The following is a 19,936-nucleotide window of genomic DNA, read 5'->3' as shown; positions in this document are numbered from 1 at the left end:
CGCCTCCCTCCTCCCCATGCTTCGCCCCACGCCACCTTCCTTCCTTGCCCCGGCTCCTGCACGGCTGCCACCCTGCCTCCACCCCTGCCCTCCCCACAATTTATCCCCTCACGGGGGCCAAAGCCATCTTCATAAAAGGCAACTCAGACCATCGCTTGCCAGCTTTAAACCCTCCCAAACTTCTCAGGGCTTCTGGAAGATGTCCAGATTTCTCACCTCGGGTCACAAAGCCCCAGGTCATCTGGTCCCTGCCCACCTGCCCCAACCGGTGCTCTGTGGCAGGCCCCTCCCTCCCTGGCCAGCCCCCCCCCCCCCCCCCCCCCCCCCCCCCCACCCCCCTGCCCTGGCCTTTGTGTTCCTTGCTCCTCCGACCTCAGACCTTTGCCCTGGCTGTGTCCCCTGCCTGGACCCTCTCTCCTCCTGCACCTCACACAGCCGCTTCTGACCGTTCCCAGCTCAGCCCTTAACCTTGCCTCCTCTGAAAGGCCTCCTTACCCCCAACATCGGAAGAGGCCCTGGCCACTTCTGCTCCTCCCTCCCATTCTTTCGACAGCATGATCCCCCTACCGCCATCTGCCTGGCTAGAGAGGTCAGCCACGCAGGCAGGGGCTTGTCTGCCTTGCTCCCAACGGATCCCCAGCTCCTAGAACAGGCCTGGCACGGAGTAAGGGGCTGTGCAGCATCGAGCAGGTGTATGATCAGATCAACAGGAACCTGCTGCCTCACAAGGGAGCCTGCAGCTTGGAAAGCCACCAACAGGCAGAGTGGCAGAAACAGGTAAATTATACGGAGGGGGAGGACACAGTGGCGGAAGAGGAGCTGGGTGAGGGGAAGAGGAAGTCCACCTGAACGGTGACCGTGACCATTACTCCCTGCAGCAAAGACATGGCCCACGTGGAGCCTTGACCTTCACGGACAGAGCCCAACCCTTCGTTGGCACCCCCACCTACACTGTGCTTCGTGTGAAAAACAACCCTGTGACTCACCCTGAAGGAGGGGAGGGAAACAGTTTGAAAGTCACAAAAATATATTAAAACAGCTGTTTTCTTCTCTTTCTCTCTTGGTACTGGCCTCCCTTCCCGGCGATCCTTGCCCACCACCCACCACGGGCTTTCAGAGGAAAAGGTGCCCAGGGCAGGAAAACAGAGGTGCCCCCGCTGCAGCCCAGGGTCAGGGGAGGTCCCTCCAGCCCGTGCTTGAGGGCGGCTAACAGTCTCTACAGGCTCGACGCCACCGCCGACGAGGGGGCCGCTGGGAGGCCGGAGGTGCAGGAGGGTCAGGCAGGACGCAGCGCACAGTCGGGCCTTGCCACGGGGACAGAAAACAGAAGAGAAATGAACAGTGTGAAGAGAGGGAGAGACAGAGAAGTTAAAGGAGCGGGGGTGGGGGGGGAGACAGAAGGGGGAAGGGGCAGAGGGGCGAAGGGAAGTCGGGACGTCGGTAAGGTGGGGGGACTCTGGGGGGAACTGGGGAGGCCGGGGAGCTGGGGCGGAGGCAGCAAATGCTGCCGAGGGGCAGGAGGGGGAACGGAGGAGGGAAAAGAGCACTTGGCTCTGGGAGAGGTAGAAAAGTGGGTCCTGCCAAAGGCCACAGTCCAAGAGGAGAGAACAAAGGACGTGAGAAAGGAAAGTCCTAGAGCAGCAAGGCCAGGCCACAGCGACCATGTCGGACTCAGAACACTGGGGTGAGCCCCCAGAAAGCTCGGGCCGGCTCGAATGCCTGAGGGAGACAAGCAGTGTCATCCAGGAGCCAGCAGAGGACTGGGCATGGCCTCACGGGAGCCTCTGCCAGAGCCAGGAACCTGGAGAGGGGCCCGCGCCCCGCCCAGAGGCTAGAAGGTCCTGCGGCCCAGTCTTTTGAACACGCTCACTGTGCCCGCATGGTCCATCTGGGCACCCAGGCCCTCGCTGGAGCTGCTCCCCCGGGGCCCCACCAGAGTCCTCTTAATGGTGACCTTGACCTCGGCCAAGGACTTACTCTTGGTGCTCGTGACCTGGCTGTCCTGGGCCTCGGGCACAAGGGCAGCCTTGCCCAGTCTCTGGATGATGCTGACTTTGGACAGGGACTCTGGCTTCCTCTCAAGCCCTGGGCGTGAGGAAAGGGCCAGGCGTCGCAATGTCGGGGTGGCAGCCGTCGCGGCCGAGCTTGTGGCCTTGGCTTTGACAGTCAGTGCCGGCTGGGGACTGGGCTTGGCTGGGCCCCGGCCCAGCTTCTTCAGAACCCCGGCATACTGCAGGACAGAGCTGCTGCTGTCATTGTCGCTGTCCCAAGCCAGATCCTCGTCCATCTCTGGGGTGGCCCCCAGGCGGCTGAAAACTCCTGTGGGCTGCAGGGGTCAGAGACGGGACAAGTGAGTCATTTAGTCATTCAACACACATGCGTGCAGTGCTGCCTCACTGTGCCTGGCCTCACTGGGAGGAACACCCATCAGTGACACGGCGACACACTAGCCAGTGGTGAGAGCCACTGACCTTGGCCGAAGTTCAGGAGAGACTCCCTGGACAAGGGACATCTGAGATGAGATCTGAAAGTTCCGGCACATAGGTCTAATAAAGATGGGGAGAGGGTGGGCCACACACAGAAGACCATTTGCAAAGGTCTGCAGGGGAACATGGCAAAAGACAAATTTGGTCATTCACTCAGGCATCTCCTGAGTCCCAACTGTCCCTGGCCCTGCCCTCAGGGGGCTCACAGTCCAGCGGGGGAGACAGATCTGGCCGCGGAAATGACACAAACAACTCCCTAATTACAACAGTGGTGCATTCTCTGGACGAGACGGGAGTGCTGGCGAGACAGGAGTGCTGGCGAGCAGGAGACGGGGAAGCTTCCTCTGGGAGTTCAAGGACACCTTCTCCCAGGTGCTGATGTGTAAGCCAGGCCCTCAATGATCAGTCAGCCGAGAAAAGGGCGAGGGCCAAGCCCCCAAGGCAGGAATAAGAATCATATGTATGGAGCACTCGCTCTCTGCTAAGCTCTTTATGCTAAGCTCTTTACGTGGCTGCATCTTCTAACCACATGATCCCGAGTGTGATTATCATGCTCATGATAAGATTATAGGAGGTGAGAAAAAGGTCAGATAAGCCCTGGTGAGCAAGGGGTGGAGAGGCAGGAAACGCAGCCGGGGAGCTCCGGCGCAGTTAATCAAAGGTGACATTCAAAGCGTGCCTACCATGCATCAGACACCCCCAGCACTGTGCAGGTGTATCTCACTTAATCCTCAAAACCACCCGACGAGATGGGTCCTAGACAGATAAGGAAACTGAGGTACAAGGAGCTTAAGTGACATGGCCAAGGCCATGCGGCCAGGGAGTGGCAAAGCTGGATTCACACTAGGCAGGACTCAGGCCGTGTGCTCCTAAGCACACACCGTCCCTGGGCCCTGCAGGCCAAGGCAAGGAGGGTGGCGCTTATCCTGACCGCGGTGAGCAGCGTCTGATGGGGAGCAGGTGGCCTGTCCTGTGGGTGGGCACACACTGCCGCTGTGGGGGAGGGGCAGGAGATGGGGGGAGGTGGCAGAGCAGGGAAGGCAGATGGAGCCATCACTGGAGCCTGCCTGGAATGGGGGCACTGGGGCATCCCTGAGACAGGGCCTGGGAAAGGAGTCCCTTTAGGGGAAGATGCCGAGGCCAGTCTGGGACAAGGAGGTGGGAGCGGCCCGAGGGCAGCAGGCAGGAATTGGCCAGACCCCAAGCGCTGTAAATCAGGAGAGAGGTCGAGGTGCAAAGAAGGGAACTGAGGCTGTTAAGGCGGGTGAGGCGGCGCAGGGAGCATGAGGGGCTGGATGTGGGACCGACACCTGCAAGGAAGACAAATTAGAGAACTCAGGCGGTTTCCCCATTCCCAACTCACTTTATTCCCCGTCGTTGTGTCTGCCTTGGTCTCGGCGCCGAGGCGGTCAAACACAGACGTCCTCTGGAGACCTGGGAGGGAAGTGAGCCCTCAGCCAGCACCTGCTGAGCAGCGCACGGAGCCCAGGCCTGGCCGAGCATCATGCATCGTGCAGACAAGGGAGGGGAGACACGGCTAGTCCAGGCCCAGGCAGCTGTGGTCCAGGCAGGCACAGACTCTGTGTCTACACCCTGGCTAACACTGACCCACACGTCTCTGGCTAGTGCCAAATGTGGGAAGGATCCGATGAAACTGACCCTTGGGCTCCTTGAGACTGTACAAGTTCAAGAAATGTGTGTGTGCGCAAAGGGTTCTTAATCCCTACTTGTTCCCTTCACTCTTTTTGGGGTCATGGGGCTCTGAGAGCCTGCTGACTAGTGATGAGCCCTCTCCCTAAATCCCAACCCAAATAGCCATTGATAGAATGTTTACTAAGTTATGATATATAAATATGATGCAAATATAAAATGACCATTAAAAAGAGTGAAAGCATGGGGCGCCTAAGAGGCTCAGTCGGTGAAGCGTCTGCCTTCGGCTCAGGTCATGATCTCGGGGTCCTGGAATCGAGTCCAGTGTTGGGCTCCCTGCTCAGCGGGAGGCCTGCTTCTCCCTCTGCCCCTCCCCTGCCTGTTCTCTCTCTCTTTCTCTCTAATAAATAAAATCTTTAAAATAAATAAATAATAAAAAATAAAAAGAGTGAAAGCAGATCCACAATCCAGGTGAAAAGATCTCAATACAAAAGTTCTAGAATGGGGTGCCTGAATGGCTCAGTCAGTTAAGTATCTGCCTTTGGCTCAGGTCATGATCCCAGGGTCCTGGGATCAAGCCCCGCATCGGGCTCCCTGCTCACTGGGGAGTCTGCTTCTCCCTCTCCCTGCACCCCCCACCCTCTGCTCATGCTCTCTCTCTCTCCCCCTCCAAAAAAATCTTAAAAAAAAAAAAGTTCTAGAACAATACCTACAGGACGGTGCTATTTGTGATTTTAAGAAACACTCATATGGGCCTATGTACAAATGCATGCTTGCAAGCTCACAGATGCTGGTCTGGGTAGGTTAACGATGGCGTAGGATATGGGAGTGAGGGGACAGAGTCCGTTGGTACTGTATATTCTTCTGCACCATATGAATGTTTTTCCATGAGGACACGTACAATATTCTAAAGGGAACACTGTGGGGAAGACCCTCTCTGTACCCCAGCTAGGGACTGAACCTCAACCAGGCTCCTCTGGCTCATAATGATGGTTCCCACGCTTTGGGCACCCACCCTCAGCCAGGCATGGTCCCCACGTCACAGGCAAGGAGTCACGGAGTCCAAGTCCCCACCGCTCGGGGAAGAGGCGCCAGACGAGGCACTAAGGAACCCTGCTACACTAACTGCAGGACGACAGGGCGGAGGCGGTGACATGTCCTCCTCCTCTACGGCCACCATCGCTGTCCCCTTGGTCCAAGGCCCCCTGGATCTCAGTAGAGCCTGCTTCTCGGCCAGGGCCTGCAGGCGTGACCAACCCCGCACCATGCAACCAAAGGGAAATGCAGCCTCTACGCCCAAGGGCGCCCCTACCGGGCCGATACCTTTGGCCGCCTGTTGCTGCTCCAGAATCTTGCGGGTCCGGGGGGTGGTGCCTTTGGGCATGTTGATAATGTACTTCCCCTCCATCTCGGCTGTGACCCGGCGCCGCTTGGTGGGGACAGCCAGGCTCTCCTCCTCCCGGCGGGCCAGGGCTGCTGGGGAGGAGGGGGGGAGTGAGCATCTTCTGGGATGGAATGTTCTCCTGAGTTGGGGGCTGGACGCCCAGTGAAGGGCACAAATGTGCCCTTTACTTCCATGTGTTTGAATGACTAGAATCCCTCATCTTCCCAACCACCACTGACTCCGAATCACCAAGAAATTCAGAGGTCTAGGTGCAACAGGGTTGTTGATGGCGCTCAGAATCCCCACTCGGTGGCAGGCCTCGCAAGGCTCCCTGTGGCTCCATCCCTGCCCCCCGTAGGCTCACCTCCCAGCCCAGCCAGAGTCCCCTCAGAAAGAGGGAAAGGTTCAAGAGCTCCAGCTAGGTGGTGGTTTCACGGGTGTAACAATTTTTTTAAATTAATCAAACTGTATACTTACAATGTGTACATCGTACATAAGTAAATTATACCTCACTTAGATTAAAAAAAAAAAAAAACAGCATCCCCTCAACACATCTGAGCCAGGTCACTCCCAGGCTCACCGTCCTTTTAATACTTCAGAAATGAATTTTAACTTTCTTGCTCATGACACACAAATCAAAAAGGCCAAAGACGGGGAGGAGGCGCTTCTAAACACACAGGGCAGAAAGGGAGCACGGGCGGTGGAGGTGGACAGGGCCCTTCCCTGGGCCTCGGTTTCCACTTGTGCCAAGATCTTTGCTGTGGGGGTGAGGCCAATAAAGGCAGGACTGTGGGGCAGGCAGCAGGAGGCGGGCTTGGAAGCCCAAAGGCCGGAGTCCTATTCCCAGCTTTCAGGCTGAGACCTGGAAGAAAAACAAAGGCCAAGCACAGAAGTCTTTGGAGGAAGAGTGTGCTGGGAGAAAGGAACATCAGGGCAACGGCCCACGACGGGAAGGAGCCTGGAAGGGACCCATGGGAGGGAGCCAGGGGAAGAGATGCAGGAGATGGATGCACATTATACGGAGCCTATAAGGACATGTGGGAAGATGACTTTACTACCGGGACAATGGGACGCTCTGGAGAGTCCTAGCCCAGGGTGAGAGGATCAGGTCGAAGGTCTGGAAGGATCCTCCTGGCTGACCTCTGACCCCTGCCTCAAGCACAGGGCCTGGCACCAGTATGGGCCCTGGTGAGCATCTGGGAAAAGAGACTGAGCCACCTACAGTCCACAGCACTGTACTGAACACTTAAGACTTTATGCAGAGAGTAATGTCAATGTTAAGTGTTTCTTTCCACAATAAAAAAATAGATAAAAAATCTAAAACGATTGAACCGCAATGCACTTGTACCGTTAGGTACACCGTCTCAAGGGCTTCCCGCTGTCCCCATTCTACAGCCTGGGTAAGCAAGGTCCACAGAGGTGCAGGGGCTTGACCAAGCCTGAACACTTTGGACACCCTGTGGTCTTCAAAGCACCCTGCTACATTGGGAACATGACCTCCGAATACCATCTGCCAACCCACCCTCACTCCCAGCTCCTCCCGCCATCCACCCAAGTCCCCTCACCAGCAGCCTTGGCACTCTTCGCTGCCATCTTGTTGGATACAGTGACTGAGATCTTGGAGGTGCTGGTGTCCGGCCGCCTGGGGGGAGTGCCAGGTGGGGAGTCGCGGTTCAGGCTGTTGGTGATCATTCGAGAGGCGGCTGCGGGGAGGAAAGGGGAGAGTCATCGTGCCAGGGGCCTGGGGATGGAGGCCAGGACGGAGAAGGAAAGCCTTGGGACTGAATGGGGAAGGGGCAGCTGGAGTCACGCTGTGTCTACACGGCCATGATGGGGATACCTGGGGGCGGGCCAGTCTAACCAGTAGCCAGCCCACCCCTCGCTGCGTGGGGGCCTTTCCTGTGGCCCTAGATCAGCCTGGTTCCCATCACACCTCACCCAAGCTCCTCTCCCGGCTCCGCTTCAGCCAAGCTGGTCTGGGGGATCTTCCCCACCCAGCACCTCTTCATAGCACATGCTGTTCCCTCGACCAGGCATGCAGTTCCCTGAGCACCAACCAGCTTGCCTTGGCTCTTCACTCAGGTCTCCTCTCCGATGGCACCTCCTCAGAGAAAGCTTCCCGCACCACTCCATCAACCTCCACCGGCCTGACCCTATGCTAGGCTTGCTTTTGTCTCACAACCCTAGTTACTGCTTGACACTAAATGACACAGATTTATCTACTGGTGGGCTCTCTGGTGAGTATGCAGGCCCCACCAGGAGACAATGCCTGTTTATTTCTGTATCCCCAGTGGCTGCAACAGTTTCTGGAGCTTCACAGGTCCTCCATAAACATCCACTGGCAAAAATGAACACTCTCACGGAAAATCCCAACACCCCTACCAGAACAGGATCTACTGCAGGCCAATTTTACAGGTGAGGAAGCGGGGACTCCGGGAGGGGGTCCCTCCGCCAGGCCCCTGAGCAATGGTGAGTCCGTCTCCAGGGAGGCCACGGGAAGACATGCAGTGACGTCCCTCTGGGGATGCGGGACAGGAGTGAGGGCCGTCTCTGGCAGCTCCAGTCTTCTGCAGAGCAGAAGGAGGGATCCCAGGGCACCAGGGGGGAGCTACAGCACGCAGACGGGAGGGCCAGCCCCAGTGTGGGAAGGACATGGGTCTCGTCTCGGGCACAGTGTAGCTGGTTTTAGGGCCCGGGTTTCAAAAGCTCTTGGGGAAGAGCTTCATGCTGCCACAGCTCGCTCCACAGTCCCGGGGATCCCCCACCCCCACTGGCTTTTAGATTTTGGTATTCCATCTTACCCACCCCCCAAAAGCCTTCCCTTTTTCTGCTATGTGCTCTCTCTCAAAACCTGCTGAAGTCCCCCATACTGACCCTTGATGTGCTATTGCAATTATAGGTTGCTTGGTTGGTTTTTGAAATTATAAGTATAGCATACAGAAAAAATACATCAAACCCACACAGACCACTTAACAGAAAGTCAACTCCCACGTACCCACCACCCAGGTCAAGAACTGGAGCCTTCCTCATGTGATGTGATGAGCACTGGGTAGTATATGAAACTGATAAATTATTGAACACTACATCTGAAACTGATGGATGTGCTAGAAATTGGCCAATTAAATTTAAATTAAACAAAAAGAAGAAGAATTGGGGCCTTCCAAAGTCCAGGGATTGGCCCTTCCCAACCAGACCTCCTCCTTCCCCCTACCAGGAAAAAATGGTCGGTTTTCAGCCCTGCTCACTCCCCTGGTAATGACCGGTATATACCCTTTCACAATTTTCCCAAGACTTTTCTTCAGACAGCTCTGAAGCCGGATAGGGATGGCTTTCCGGCGAGCTGTGCAGACTCTCCTGGGATGACTGGGATGGTCTGCTATAGAAGGTAAGCAGTTGAGAGGCCCTGCCTCTTGCAGTGTACCCAGAGGGAAACGTCTTGCTTGAAAGGGATAAGGGATATGATGTTTCATCACGACAGGTAAGCACCATTTAGGTGGAAGAGAACAACTCTGTCTTTGCCCTAATGAATTTAAGCTGTAGTCAGACGTCAGACACACACAGATACAGACACGCATATTCAAAAGCGTACGTTATAAAGTGTATACAAGTGAGTGTACCAAAAATGCTGTTCTGGAACATTCTTCCCTCCTCCCTTTCCCTCTTTGCCTGTTTCCCCTATTCCTCCCAATTGCCTATTTTCTCCACTAGTATTTTTGTTAGTTTTACTTCTTTAAATTTGTTTTAAACAAAGACCTTCAGAAGGGTATAAAAAAATACATGCTATCTGACTTCAGTTATATACACTTGACAGACTAGCAAAAAAGACTAACAAAAATAGACATCCTGTGCTGTGAGGAATCAGGGTAATGGGTGCCCTGGAGAGGGGGGCAGTGATGCTGGTCAGGTTTCTGTTCCTGGATTTGGATGCTGCTGGCTACACGGCTGTTGGCCTGTGGAAAGTGAGTCAGCTGTACTTTCATGATTGCACCCTTTCCCATATGTAAGTTCAGGCAGACTGTCCCAGGAAAGAACTCCCAATTTGGGGCGCCTGGGTGGCTCAGTAGGTTAAGCGACTGCCTTCAGCTCAAGTCATGATCCCAGGGTCCTGGGATCGAGTCCCGCATCGGGCTCCCTGCTCGGCGGGAAGCCTGCTTCTCCCTCTCCCACTCCCCCTGCTTGTGTTCCCTCTCTCGCTATGTCTCTCTCTGTCAAACTGAGCCACCCAGGCGCCCCAGGTTTATTTTTCTTAAAAAAGGTATCACACTGCTGAAAAAAACAAATGTATAAATACAGTCTGTTCTCACCATTCACAGATTCCCTATTTGCAAATTTGCCTCTTCGCTAACATTGATTTGTAACCCCAAAACCAATACTTGTGGCCCTTTTGTGGTCATCCACAGCCAGGCACTGAACGGTGAAAGACCTGAGTCACCTGACATGCACTCGCCCCCTGAAGTCAAACGAGGTGACGCTCTGCCTTCCTGGGTCAGCTCTCACACAAGTAAACAAGTAGGCTTCTCACGGTCTATTTCGTGCCATGTTTTTACATTTTTGTGCTTTTTCTTAGTGACTTTGCTGTTTAAAATGGCCCCCAAGCATAGTGACAAGGTGCTTTCTAGTACTCCCAAGTGATGTGCCTTACGGAGAAAACATATGTGTTAGATTAGCTTCGTCCAGGCACGTGTTACAGTGCTGCTGGTCCCCAGCTTGATGTTAATGCGTCGACAACATATAACAAATGAAAGGTCTTTAAACAGAAATACACATAAAGTCGGGTCTGCACTGAGCAGTTGACAAAGATGTTGTAACCAGAGGCTCACAGGAACCTAACCTTGTATTTCCTCCGCGAGCAGCGACTCGGGACTCGCTAATTCAGTGTTCGCTTTATAGAACTTTATAGAACAGAACAGCCACCAATGCAAATCGGCCGCTGAGAGAACCTCAGATGGCTTTGTTTCACCCCTGCAGACTCCAGATGTGTCCCCCTGACAATTAAACTCCATGAATAAAGGGAAGGGACCCCCGGTGGGTGGGACTCACCGCTGGAGGCGCCGCGGCGGATCTCGCCTGGGATGGGGCTGGGGTTGCAGGGCACTGACTCAGTGGCAGCCTTGCACATGTCCTGTAAAATACAACAACAACAACAAAAACAGGTGTCTGGGTTACCAGAGGGACAAGGGCACGAGGTCCGGGAACAGAAATCTGAGCAACACTGGAGGGATCAGAGCCCGAGCTGCTAGAGAAGAGATTGCAGAACATTTCACCCCCAACCATGAGAAAGCAGCAGAAAGACCCAAACTGAGAAACGTTCTGCAAAACACCTGACCAGTACTCCTCAAAACCGTCAAGGTCATCAAGCACCGGGCAAGACTACGGAGCTGTCACAAATTAACAGAGGCCAAGGAGACGTAAGGAGACTTAAGTGAATTGCAAGGTGGTATTCGCGGAAGAGAAAGAAGACATCGGTGAAAGAACTGAGAAAATCCAAGCAGTCTGTGGTGTAGTTAGTGGGAGCGTGCTACCGTTCGTTTCTTAGTTTTGACAAACGCGCCATGGCTGTGTGTGGTGCTAGCCTGAGGGGAGGCTCGATGAGGGAGATAAGACACTTTCTGTACTGTTGTTGGAATTTTTCTGTAAACCTAAAGTTGTTCCCGAATTTAAAAGTTTTTTTTTTTTAAAGATTTTATTTATTTATTTGAGAGAGAATGAGAGAGAGCACATGAGAGGGGGTAGGGTCAGAGGGAGAAGCAGACTCCCTGCCGAGCAGGGAGCCCGATGCGGGACTCGATCCCGGGACTCCAGGATCATGACCTGAGCTGAAGGCAGTCGCTTAACCAACTGAGCCACCCAGGCGCCCCAAATTTAAAAGTTTAAAGGGGAAAAAAATAGCTTGGCTCGGTGACCTGCTCTGTGGTAACTCAGGGAACGCCCCCGACTTGAGAGAGCGCTCACTGTGGGGTCCTGGCTGGATGGGATGATGGCCAGGCGAAGGCCTGTCCCTGGGTGGGCGAAGCAGCCAGTGTTCGGTAAAGTGAGAGTCTGAGAGCACAGCTCTGAGGCAAGCTTCCTTCTCAGTCGAGTGCAGTGAGCCATAAACGAGTTAAAATGCGTAAAGGATGGAGACAGGTCCTGGCAGGCTATGGGAAAGCCTTGGTAAGTGTCTGCTATCAAGAGTCAACAAGCTCTTCGTTCCAGGTCTGGCGCTTGGTGCCATATACACTATCTGGTAGGTGGCCACAGTCCCCGATACAGGAGTGGAGTGTGAAAAGCCTGTTTCAGAGAGACTCAGGGAGGTAAAGATCACTCGTCTAAGGTCAGTGTAAGTGGAGGGGCCAAGAATGGAATAACCATGCTGTTGGCCAAGTCACTGACTGAGTCCCACAGGGGGGGTTCCTGTCCTGGGGACAGAGAAGAGTCCTGCTAATGATGATTATCCTGAGGAAGATGAGAACTAGTAATGATAATAGAGAGCCTTTACTGAGGCCCCACTATTTGCACTGTACTGGGGCTTTATTGAACTCAATACTTACAACCACCTTGCAAGATACATCGGCCTAGCTGCATTCTACCAATGGAGAAAGAAAGGCTCAGAGAGGTTAGGCAACACGCCCAATGTCACACAGCAAATGGTACAACCAGCCTTTGAACTCAGGTCTGCCCGCTTTTGCTTCCAAGCCTCCTGTTGGCTCTGCTGCTGTCCCTCCACCGCACCCTAAACCCAGGGACCAAGGGGTTGGGCTGCGCACCCACCTGGCGGTGCACCACCTTGGCATGCTTGAGGATGGCAATGATGTCGCCCACCACAGTCACGCCCAGCTCATTCATGATCTCTTTGTTGAGATCCAGCAGCATGCTCTTCTGGATCCTGCAGGGGAGGGTCACCAGTGAGGCCACCAGTGGGTCAGGATGGATGGGCCGGCCAGCTTCCTTCTCCCCCCACCTCTCCCCTCCTCTCTCCAAGTTCCCGCTCTGTCCCCTCAGCCCCCTTACCTATTATCCACAAACATCACGGCGTAATTGACAGCAGGCCCCGGAGGAATGCCGGCTTCCTTAAAGAACTGGATCCATTCGGAAGTGGCTAGGGGATGGACAGGGCTCATTATTCCCATTATTCTCTCCAGAGAAGAGTAGCCGCAAAACCACGGCTCCCACAAATTAAATGCTCACCACACGCCAGGCTCTGGCCAAGCGCTTCACGCGGACTGTGGAACTCAGCCCGCCCACACCCCTGCGAGGAGCTCGGCAGCATTAGGACTCCCTCACTCTGCCAACCAGGAGACTGAGGCCACAAAGGAGGCCTGAGGAGACTGAGAACACGAAGCCCATGTGCTTCTGTACGGCCCTTCTGCCCACAGCTCTGCCCTGGCTGCGAGCCACCATGATCATCCCCACGCTTGGCCAGTGCCCGAGTTCAGGGAGCCGGGACTCTGGGTTCTCCACCCTGGTCCCCATTGGCAGGCCCAGCTCCCGAGGGTGACAGGATCCACAGGGGACCGGAAAGAAGGGACACAGCCGGCCTGTGAGCGTCAGCAAGCCCTCTCCTCACCACAGAACCAGCAAGCAGAGGCTTTGGTGCTTGGGTTCAAATTCTGGCTCTGCCACCTCCTGGCTAAGGGCCTATGGGAAGTTAAAGCTTGGGGGTCTCCGTTTCCTCCTCTGTAAATTTAGGGATAATACACTCAGTGAGGATTTACCGAGGACCTGGCACAGGCCAGGTCCCGTTCTAAGCACTGGGGATTCCAGGACACAAGACAACGTCCCTGCCCTCATTGAGCTCACATTCCAGTGATAACGCCCACATCCTTACATCCTTGGATCACTGTGCAGACTCGGTGAGAGTCCCCATAAAGGACTTTAAGTGACACCTGGCCCAGGGGACAATCTCATCTCATAGCAGCTGCTGCTATGCTATTCTTATTCTGCCACCACTACCACTGCCAAGGCCAAGAGCAGGGACACACCCACCTATGAAGCCTTATTTTTTCTAAACTTCTCTGTTTAGCCTCTTGGGTGTGACCTTCAAACTGACCCTGGTCTGGCCAACAGGTGTTAGATAAGATCACTAATTCTAAGAACTTTCTTTTCACATTTTAATATCTCTGAAACTAAGAGCCACCTGGCAATCAATGGTGTGCCGTGGTTTCACTGGGGAAACTTTCTTCTTTAATAGCACTACACCCAACAATCAAAACAAGAAATTTGCTACTGCTATGCCCATTTTGCTTACAAGACCACTGAGGCTCAGAGTGGGGAAAGAGACTCTGGTCTAGGTGACTTCAGGGCTCGGGCACAGGCCCAGGGGCCACCCCTCTGCCCACCTGGCCACAGGCCTATCTCCCCAAGATTTGAGGGGAGGTGAGGAGCTCGTGCCCTCAGGACTTCTGCCACCAGCCCAGAGGACAGGGGGCCTTTTTCTGCCTTACACTATCCACCTGCCCAGGCATGGGGCCCTGGGTTCTATTAGCCAAAAGCAGGCAACCTTGTCCATTAAAAAAAACACATAATGATCCCATTTATACGAAATGTCCAGAATAGGTAAACATCTATAGAGATCTACAGAGACAGAAAGCAGATTAGTGGTTGCCAGGGGCTGGCAGGGAAAAGAGAGTGACTATTGGGGTGCCTGGGTGGCTCAGTCGTTAAGCGTCTGCCTTTGGCTCAGGTCATGATCCCAGGGTCCTGGGATCGAGCCCCGCATCGGGCTCCCTGCTCCGCGGGCAGCCTGCTTCTCCCTCTCCCACTCCCCCTGCTTGTGTTCCCTCTCTGGCTGTCTTTCTGTCTGTCAAATAAATACAACCTTTAAAAAAAAAAATTAAAAAAAAAAAAAGAAAATAGAGTGACTATTAGTTAATGGGTATGGGGGCTTTCGGGGGAGTGATGAAAAGGTTTTGAAACTGACTGTGCTGATGGTTGCAGAACTCTGAACACAGAATATAAAAACCACTGAACTGTACACTTTTTAAATAGGGGAATCGTGTAAAATGTGAACCGTATCTCAGTTACATTGTTATTAAGGAGGGAAAAGGGGCCACATCGTTTGGGGGTGGCTAGCAGCCTGAAACAAAGTCGAGGAACTGCAAACGTCCCCACATCGGGTTCTTGCCATCATTTCACTAAAGAGAAAAATATGTTGCCAAGTAAATGGTCAGGAGCACCCCTGTTCCAGAAAGAGTAAGAGGGGACACACGACGTGCGTCGTGGACTCAGTGAGGTACGGCTTGCCGTACACAGCAGGAGACGCACACTGGAATATTCACAGCAGCTGGTCTGTTAACAGCCCCAGCCCAGAAGCAATGCAGGATCCACAGCCAGAAGCAGAGAAACCAAGGGTGGTCACTCACGCAGGAAATACTACACAGCCGCTCAAAGGAAAGAACTGCAGCTACACGCAGCCAGAGAGGACTTCCAGCCATTAGGTGGAGCAAAAGAAGCCACACCGAGAGCAAGAGATAGACCATTCCCAACATCCCAGAAGCACCCCCCCTGCCCCCACCACATTCCCTATGTAGTGACGTCTCTCTGTTTCTCGAGGGCATCCAGTACCTTCCAAACAGCATGGATTGGTTTTGCCTCTTTCTGTGCTTTATAGAAATGGAATCATTAAGGATGTAGTCCAGCGTTTGCCTTCTAATTGCTCTCATGACCACACAAGGATGTCCTATGTACTTCTCTATACGCACAAATCTCAAAAGACGTACAAGCTACCCGCTAACCTCTGTGCTTTGGCAATCCCACCGTGCAGAGCCTAAAGAGAATATAGTGATGAGGCTTATGAGAATCCTAACGGCTAACATTTGTTGGGAACCCTGCCCAAGGTCTGACATGCGATAACCTCCTTAACCCTTACAGCATCCCAGGACATGGGGACTGCTAGTTTCTCCATTTTACAGGTGAGAAAACCGAGGCTCTGCTGGGCTCCACATCACCAAGTTCTTAAATGCTAGACTATGCCGTCGGGAGGCCAAGATACAGAGCGGCTAGGCCCCGGGCAGGCCCTGGGCAGGCCGCCGCCCCGCCGCCTCCGAGGTCCTCAGGCAACAGCTGTTCCTGCCAGTGACCTGGCCCTCCCTCCCCCACCTCGTCCAAGGTCATACCTCAGAAAGGGCAGTGGGGAGGGGGAGCTCCAGGAAGAAGGCCACAGACTCACCCATAGTCACTGAGACCATTGTCTCTCCGGCCCTGGTGCTGCTCCCGGGAGCCTGGAAGAGAGAACAAGGGCAGAGGGCCCATGAGTCGCTGCCGGGCTGTGAGTGTTTGTCCCTCCTTTGCTGCCTGTCAGGCCTGCCTGCCGGCCAGAGAAGACTGCCCAGGCTGGGGGCTCACAGCCCAGGAATAGCCTGAACACCTGGCAGGAAGTCAGCCTGGGACAGAGCTGCCACAACTCTCATGGTTGCCTGGGACAAGGCCCAGGGACGGCAAATGTCCACAGCTCCATCCCCACACACCTCAGAAGTTTCTGGCTGGGATAAGAGAGGGAGAGAAAAAAAAGACCCCCCCCCCCCGCTCAAGACTTTAACCATAAATACCCATTAGTCATCCATTCACAAATTATTTACCGACAGCCTACGACGTGCGAGGCACTATTCTAGGAGCTAAAGATCCTGAGGTGAACAAAAATACAGAGCGTGGCATCTAGGTGGGACAGGGGAAGGGGGACGAGAGAGTAAACAAGCAAAACGGATCACAATACGGTGAGTCAGAAAGCCCTCGGTGTCACGCAGAACAGAGAGGGCCTGGCAAAGGAGGGAGGGGTTGTGATTCGAAATAGGGCGAACAGGGGAGACCCCTCTAAAGCGACAGAGACCCGAAGGAGGTGGAGGAGTGAGCCCTTTGGTTTTACAGAGGAAGAGTATTCCAGGAGAAGGTATAGCAAGTCCAGTGTCCAGAGCCAAGCGCCCATCTGGCATGGGTGCGAGACGGCACGGAGCCGGGATGACTGCGGGAAGTGGAGGCGAGGGGGCAGGGGGAGGCAAGTGGGTGGAGCTGAGGGCAGAGAGGTGGGCCACCACATCAGGACAAGAAATGGAAAACCAACGTCCGCTTAGGTAAGACAAGCAGGTGCCAGAAAGCTGTTAAGGACATATTAGCACCACGGGGACTTTCCCCTGAACATTACTGGGCGCCTAGGTGGCGCAGTCGGTTCTGTCTTCGGCTCAGGTCACGGTCCCAGGGTCCTGGGATCGAGCCCCGAGTTGGGCTCCCTGCTCAGCGGGGAGCCTGCTTCTCCCTCTCCCTCCGCTGCAGCTCCCCCTGCTTATGCTCTCTGTCAAATAAATAAATAAAATCTAAAAAAAAAAAAAAAAAAGGAAACTAAAGGGAAAAACTTCCTTGCCTGATAATTCACTGTGATCTGCCTCCAGGACCACTTGTCCCACTCAGCCCTCCTATCCTTCTCTGGCCCTACCCTCTGCTCCAAGCCCTCTGCCCTCTTCCTTCACTATACTCCCTTCTACCCACACCGGCCCAATTTTTTTTTTTTTTTTAAGATTTTATTTATTTGAGAGAGAGCATGAGAGTGGGGGGAGGGGCAGAGGGACAAGCAGACTCCCCACTGAGCAAGGAGCCCCAGGACCCTGAGATCATGACCTGAGCCAAAAGCAGACGCTTAACCAACAGAGCCACCCAAGCACCCCCTGGCCCCCAATTCTGATCCTTCTCCCTTACCCTTCCTCTGCTTGCTCCACGGGGTGCAGAAGACCCTTTCTGCTCACCATCACACTAAATGCCCCTCCCTGCCCCCATTCTGTTGGTACAACAGAGACGGTATGAGAGTAAGGACTCTGGAACCAGACCACGGGGTTCAAATCTGGCTCTAACACTTCCTAGCTGCGTGGTCTCAGCAAGTTACTTCACCAGTCAGGCCTGGTGTCCCCATCTGGAAATAAGGACGGTATAGATGTTACTTCTCTTGGAGGACGGCTAGAACACCAGATGAGCTTCTATGCTCAGAGTACCTGAGGCAGCGCCCATGCACCCTAAGAGTCTGGAAGCATTGGCTATTCTTACCTCCCAGGCCTCCTGTCTTAGCCTTTCCTCCGACTAGGGCTTTGCCTGCCTCCCGGTTTTCCCACGCTCACATGTGCCTGAAATGCTTTCTTATCCTGTCCTCCTGGCAAGCTCTCCTCACTCTGTTTGGCCGTCACCCACTTTGTGAAGCTTTCCCAAAGTCCCCAGAGACTCTCCTCCAGAGACTCTCCCCTCTGCCTCCAACTGGGGTTCATCCTGACCTTCTCTGATGCTGCTGTTGCATCTCTTATTGATGAACAGGACCATAGACATCACTCTGCCCCCGTACTTGACTCCTAAGTTTGCCTTCTGGATTTTGCCACTGGACAAAGCCAACGCCACCAGCGTCTCTCCAAGAGCAGGGCATGGTGAGGCTTCAATATATCAGACAGAAAGACAACATGTCACATACCAAGCACTGATTATGCCCCAGGACCAGAGCCAGGCATCATGCTGACACCTCACAACCTCCTCATGAGGGAGGACTATTATTAGCCCCATTTTGATCGATGAAAAAAAACCGACTCATCGAGGTACAGTCATTTGTCAAATGCCACATCTACCAAGTGACTTCACTGGGATTCGAAAACAAGTTCTCCCTGATCCACTGCCCATTCGGTAACTCTTGTCCAAAGTTTACGTGCCAGGCACTGAGTATACACAGCTCGGTGTCTCCTCACAACCACCTGGGGGAAAAAAGTTAAAATGATCCCCATGTTACAAATGAGAGCGGCAGGTCCAAGGTCACACAGCAAGGAACTATAGGGCCAGGATTTGAATCCAAGTCAGCCCAATGCCTATGATTAACACTGGCTGAGGGATTACTACAAGCCAGGCGCTGTGGTCAGTCTTTGCGAGGTGTCAGTTAATGCTTACCAGAAGCCTTTGGGAACTGGTATCCTCTCCCTACATCTGCAGAAGTCCCCCTGCTGGACTCAATTGCCTCTCTCCTCCATTAAAAGCCCGTCTCCAGCGCTAACTTTCTAAACAGTGAAAATTGGAATGTTAATAATAATAGCAAATGACGGTTCCTAAAACTCAAGTAATTACCATGTATCAGACTCCCTTGCTAAGCCCTTGAAAGGCTTGGATCTACATCCTGACTTTACCACTTCCAAACCCCGCCCCTGGGGGCCAGGGGTTAACCTTAACCTTTCTGGATCTCACTTCCCTCAAATAGAAAACAAGAATGATAGGGGTATCTATTCTTAAAATGGTTAGAGGGATGAAGTGAGTTCATAAACACCAAGTCCTTAAAACAATGCTGGGCAGGTGATAAGTGCTATGTACATATGCATTAAATAAATCAAACTTCGGTGAGGTAGAGAAAGGGTAGGACAGTCACTGACCTAATGTCAGCCACGTGCAAAGTGTGAGCAAAGAACAGAGTATAACTTGACAGTGCCCGTGGGACCGTGATATTCCCTTTTCAAATCTCTTTCAGCTTCCGTCTACAATTTAAATAGACTATTCGGCTTCTGTTGTATTTCAGGTTACGTTTTCCTTCTTTTCGTGGCCAGCAATGCTAGTTTTCCATAAGTACGCCAATACGAAATTTCCTGCTCAAATTAATTGACTGGAGGAAAATGCATCAGTGGTTTTAAAAAGAAAAATCTACATCTATGAGATCTGGCAAAATTGGTCAAATAGGAAGTGGCAGGATGTCGATTTGCCCAATTCCAGATTCCGAGTTTTTCCTATTGCTGTCTCTGAGCTTCCTCCTACCCTCTACTTCCCTGAAAGTCCCAGCTACAGCAATAACTCTCAGAATCATTATTATCATAGTCCCAATACACTGAGCTCCTACTCAATACTGTGCGAAGCCCTTATGCTAAGGGATTTACACGCACATTTCATCAGCATCCTCACAACGACCCTATGGTATAGCACTACTAACCCTCATTGTATAGATTCGGAAAATGAGGTCCAGAGAGGTTCAGGCATAGGCCTACTGCCAAAAGCTGGGCTGGGACTTGAACCGAAATCGGCGGGCCTCCAATTGCACGCTCCCACACCCAGACCTTCCATGCCAAGCGCAAACATTATCATCGGTACAGTACTAACAATAACAGTATAGTAACGAAGTGTGCAGTGTGCTAGGCGCTGAACTAGGGTCTCCGACATGCACGAGCAGACCTCTCACTCTAAGCCATAAGGAGGATGCTACAGTCAGATTCTGGCCCCCATTCTACAGAGGAGGAAACTGAGGTTCAGAGAAAGAAGTCGCTTGTCCGGGCCGCAGAGCGACGCCGAGACTGATTCCAGAACCAGGACGCCATCCATCCCCTCCGCATCCTGCCCGGTCCCACCACCCCCTGGCCCGCGCCTCACCTGACCCTCCGCGCCCGCGCCCACACGCGCTGCCCGCCCTCCCTCCCGGCAGCGCCAACTGTCAGACCCTCCTCCCTCG

At 53.5% G+C, this 19,936-nt stretch overlaps 1 protein-coding gene across 7 annotated transcripts; it reads right to left on the bottom strand.

Annotated features, from left to right (window-relative positions):
- Nucleotides 1–348: 348 nt before the first annotated feature.
- Nucleotides 349–19,933, bottom strand: CUNH19orf47 (chromosome unknown C19orf47 homolog). Of its 7 annotated transcripts, none has more exons than XM_035023350.1 (9): nucleotides 15,668–15,955; nucleotides 12,511–12,598; nucleotides 12,271–12,385; nucleotides 10,561–10,642; nucleotides 7,086–7,223; nucleotides 5,460–5,612; nucleotides 3,850–3,920; nucleotides 1,978–2,326; nucleotides 349–1,304 (listed from the first exon to the last, which is right to left on the bottom strand). In XM_035023350.1, exons 1-9 carry the CDS (start codon nucleotides 15,684–15,686, stop codon nucleotides 1,207–1,209), a joined length of 1,113 nt encoding a protein of 370 aa, XP_034879241.1. In that variant the 5' UTR covers nucleotides 15,687–15,955; the 3' UTR covers nucleotides 349–1,206. The 7 variants fall into 7 exon arrangements, with proteins under 7 accessions (XP_034879241.1, XP_034879242.1, XP_034879237.1 ...); XM_035023351.1 differs by having other exon boundaries at nucleotides 350–1,304; nucleotides 5,460–5,609; XM_035023346.1 differs by lacking the exon at nucleotides 349–1,304 and adding an exon at nucleotides 19,858–19,933 and having other exon boundaries at nucleotides 1,391–2,326; nucleotides 15,668–15,719.
- Between the last annotated feature and the right edge of the window lie 3 nt (nucleotides 19,934–19,936).

This window comes from Mirounga leonina, unplaced genomic scaffold, assembly GCF_011800145.1.
Source record: "Mirounga leonina isolate KUSES-001 unplaced genomic scaffold, KU_Mleo_1.0 Mir_177, whole genome shotgun sequence".
NCBI classification, from domain to species: domain Eukaryota; kingdom Metazoa; phylum Chordata; class Mammalia; order Carnivora; family Phocidae; genus Mirounga; species Mirounga leonina.
Note: the sequence above shows the minus strand (reverse complement) of the source record. Positions and strands in the feature narration are given on the sequence as shown.

Bases quoted from the DNA above. Each gene is read 5' to 3' on its own strand.
- CUNH19orf47 (XM_035023346.1), bottom strand. The intron at 5,613-7,085 runs GTGAGGGGACTT...CCTCCTCCCCAG, and splicing joins GAAGAGTGCCAAGGCTGCTG to CAGCCCTGGCCCGCCGGGAG. The intron at 2,327-3,849 runs GTGAGTTGGGAA...TGACCCCTGCAG, and splicing joins ACACAACGACGGGGAATAAA to CCCACAGGAGTTTTCAGCCG.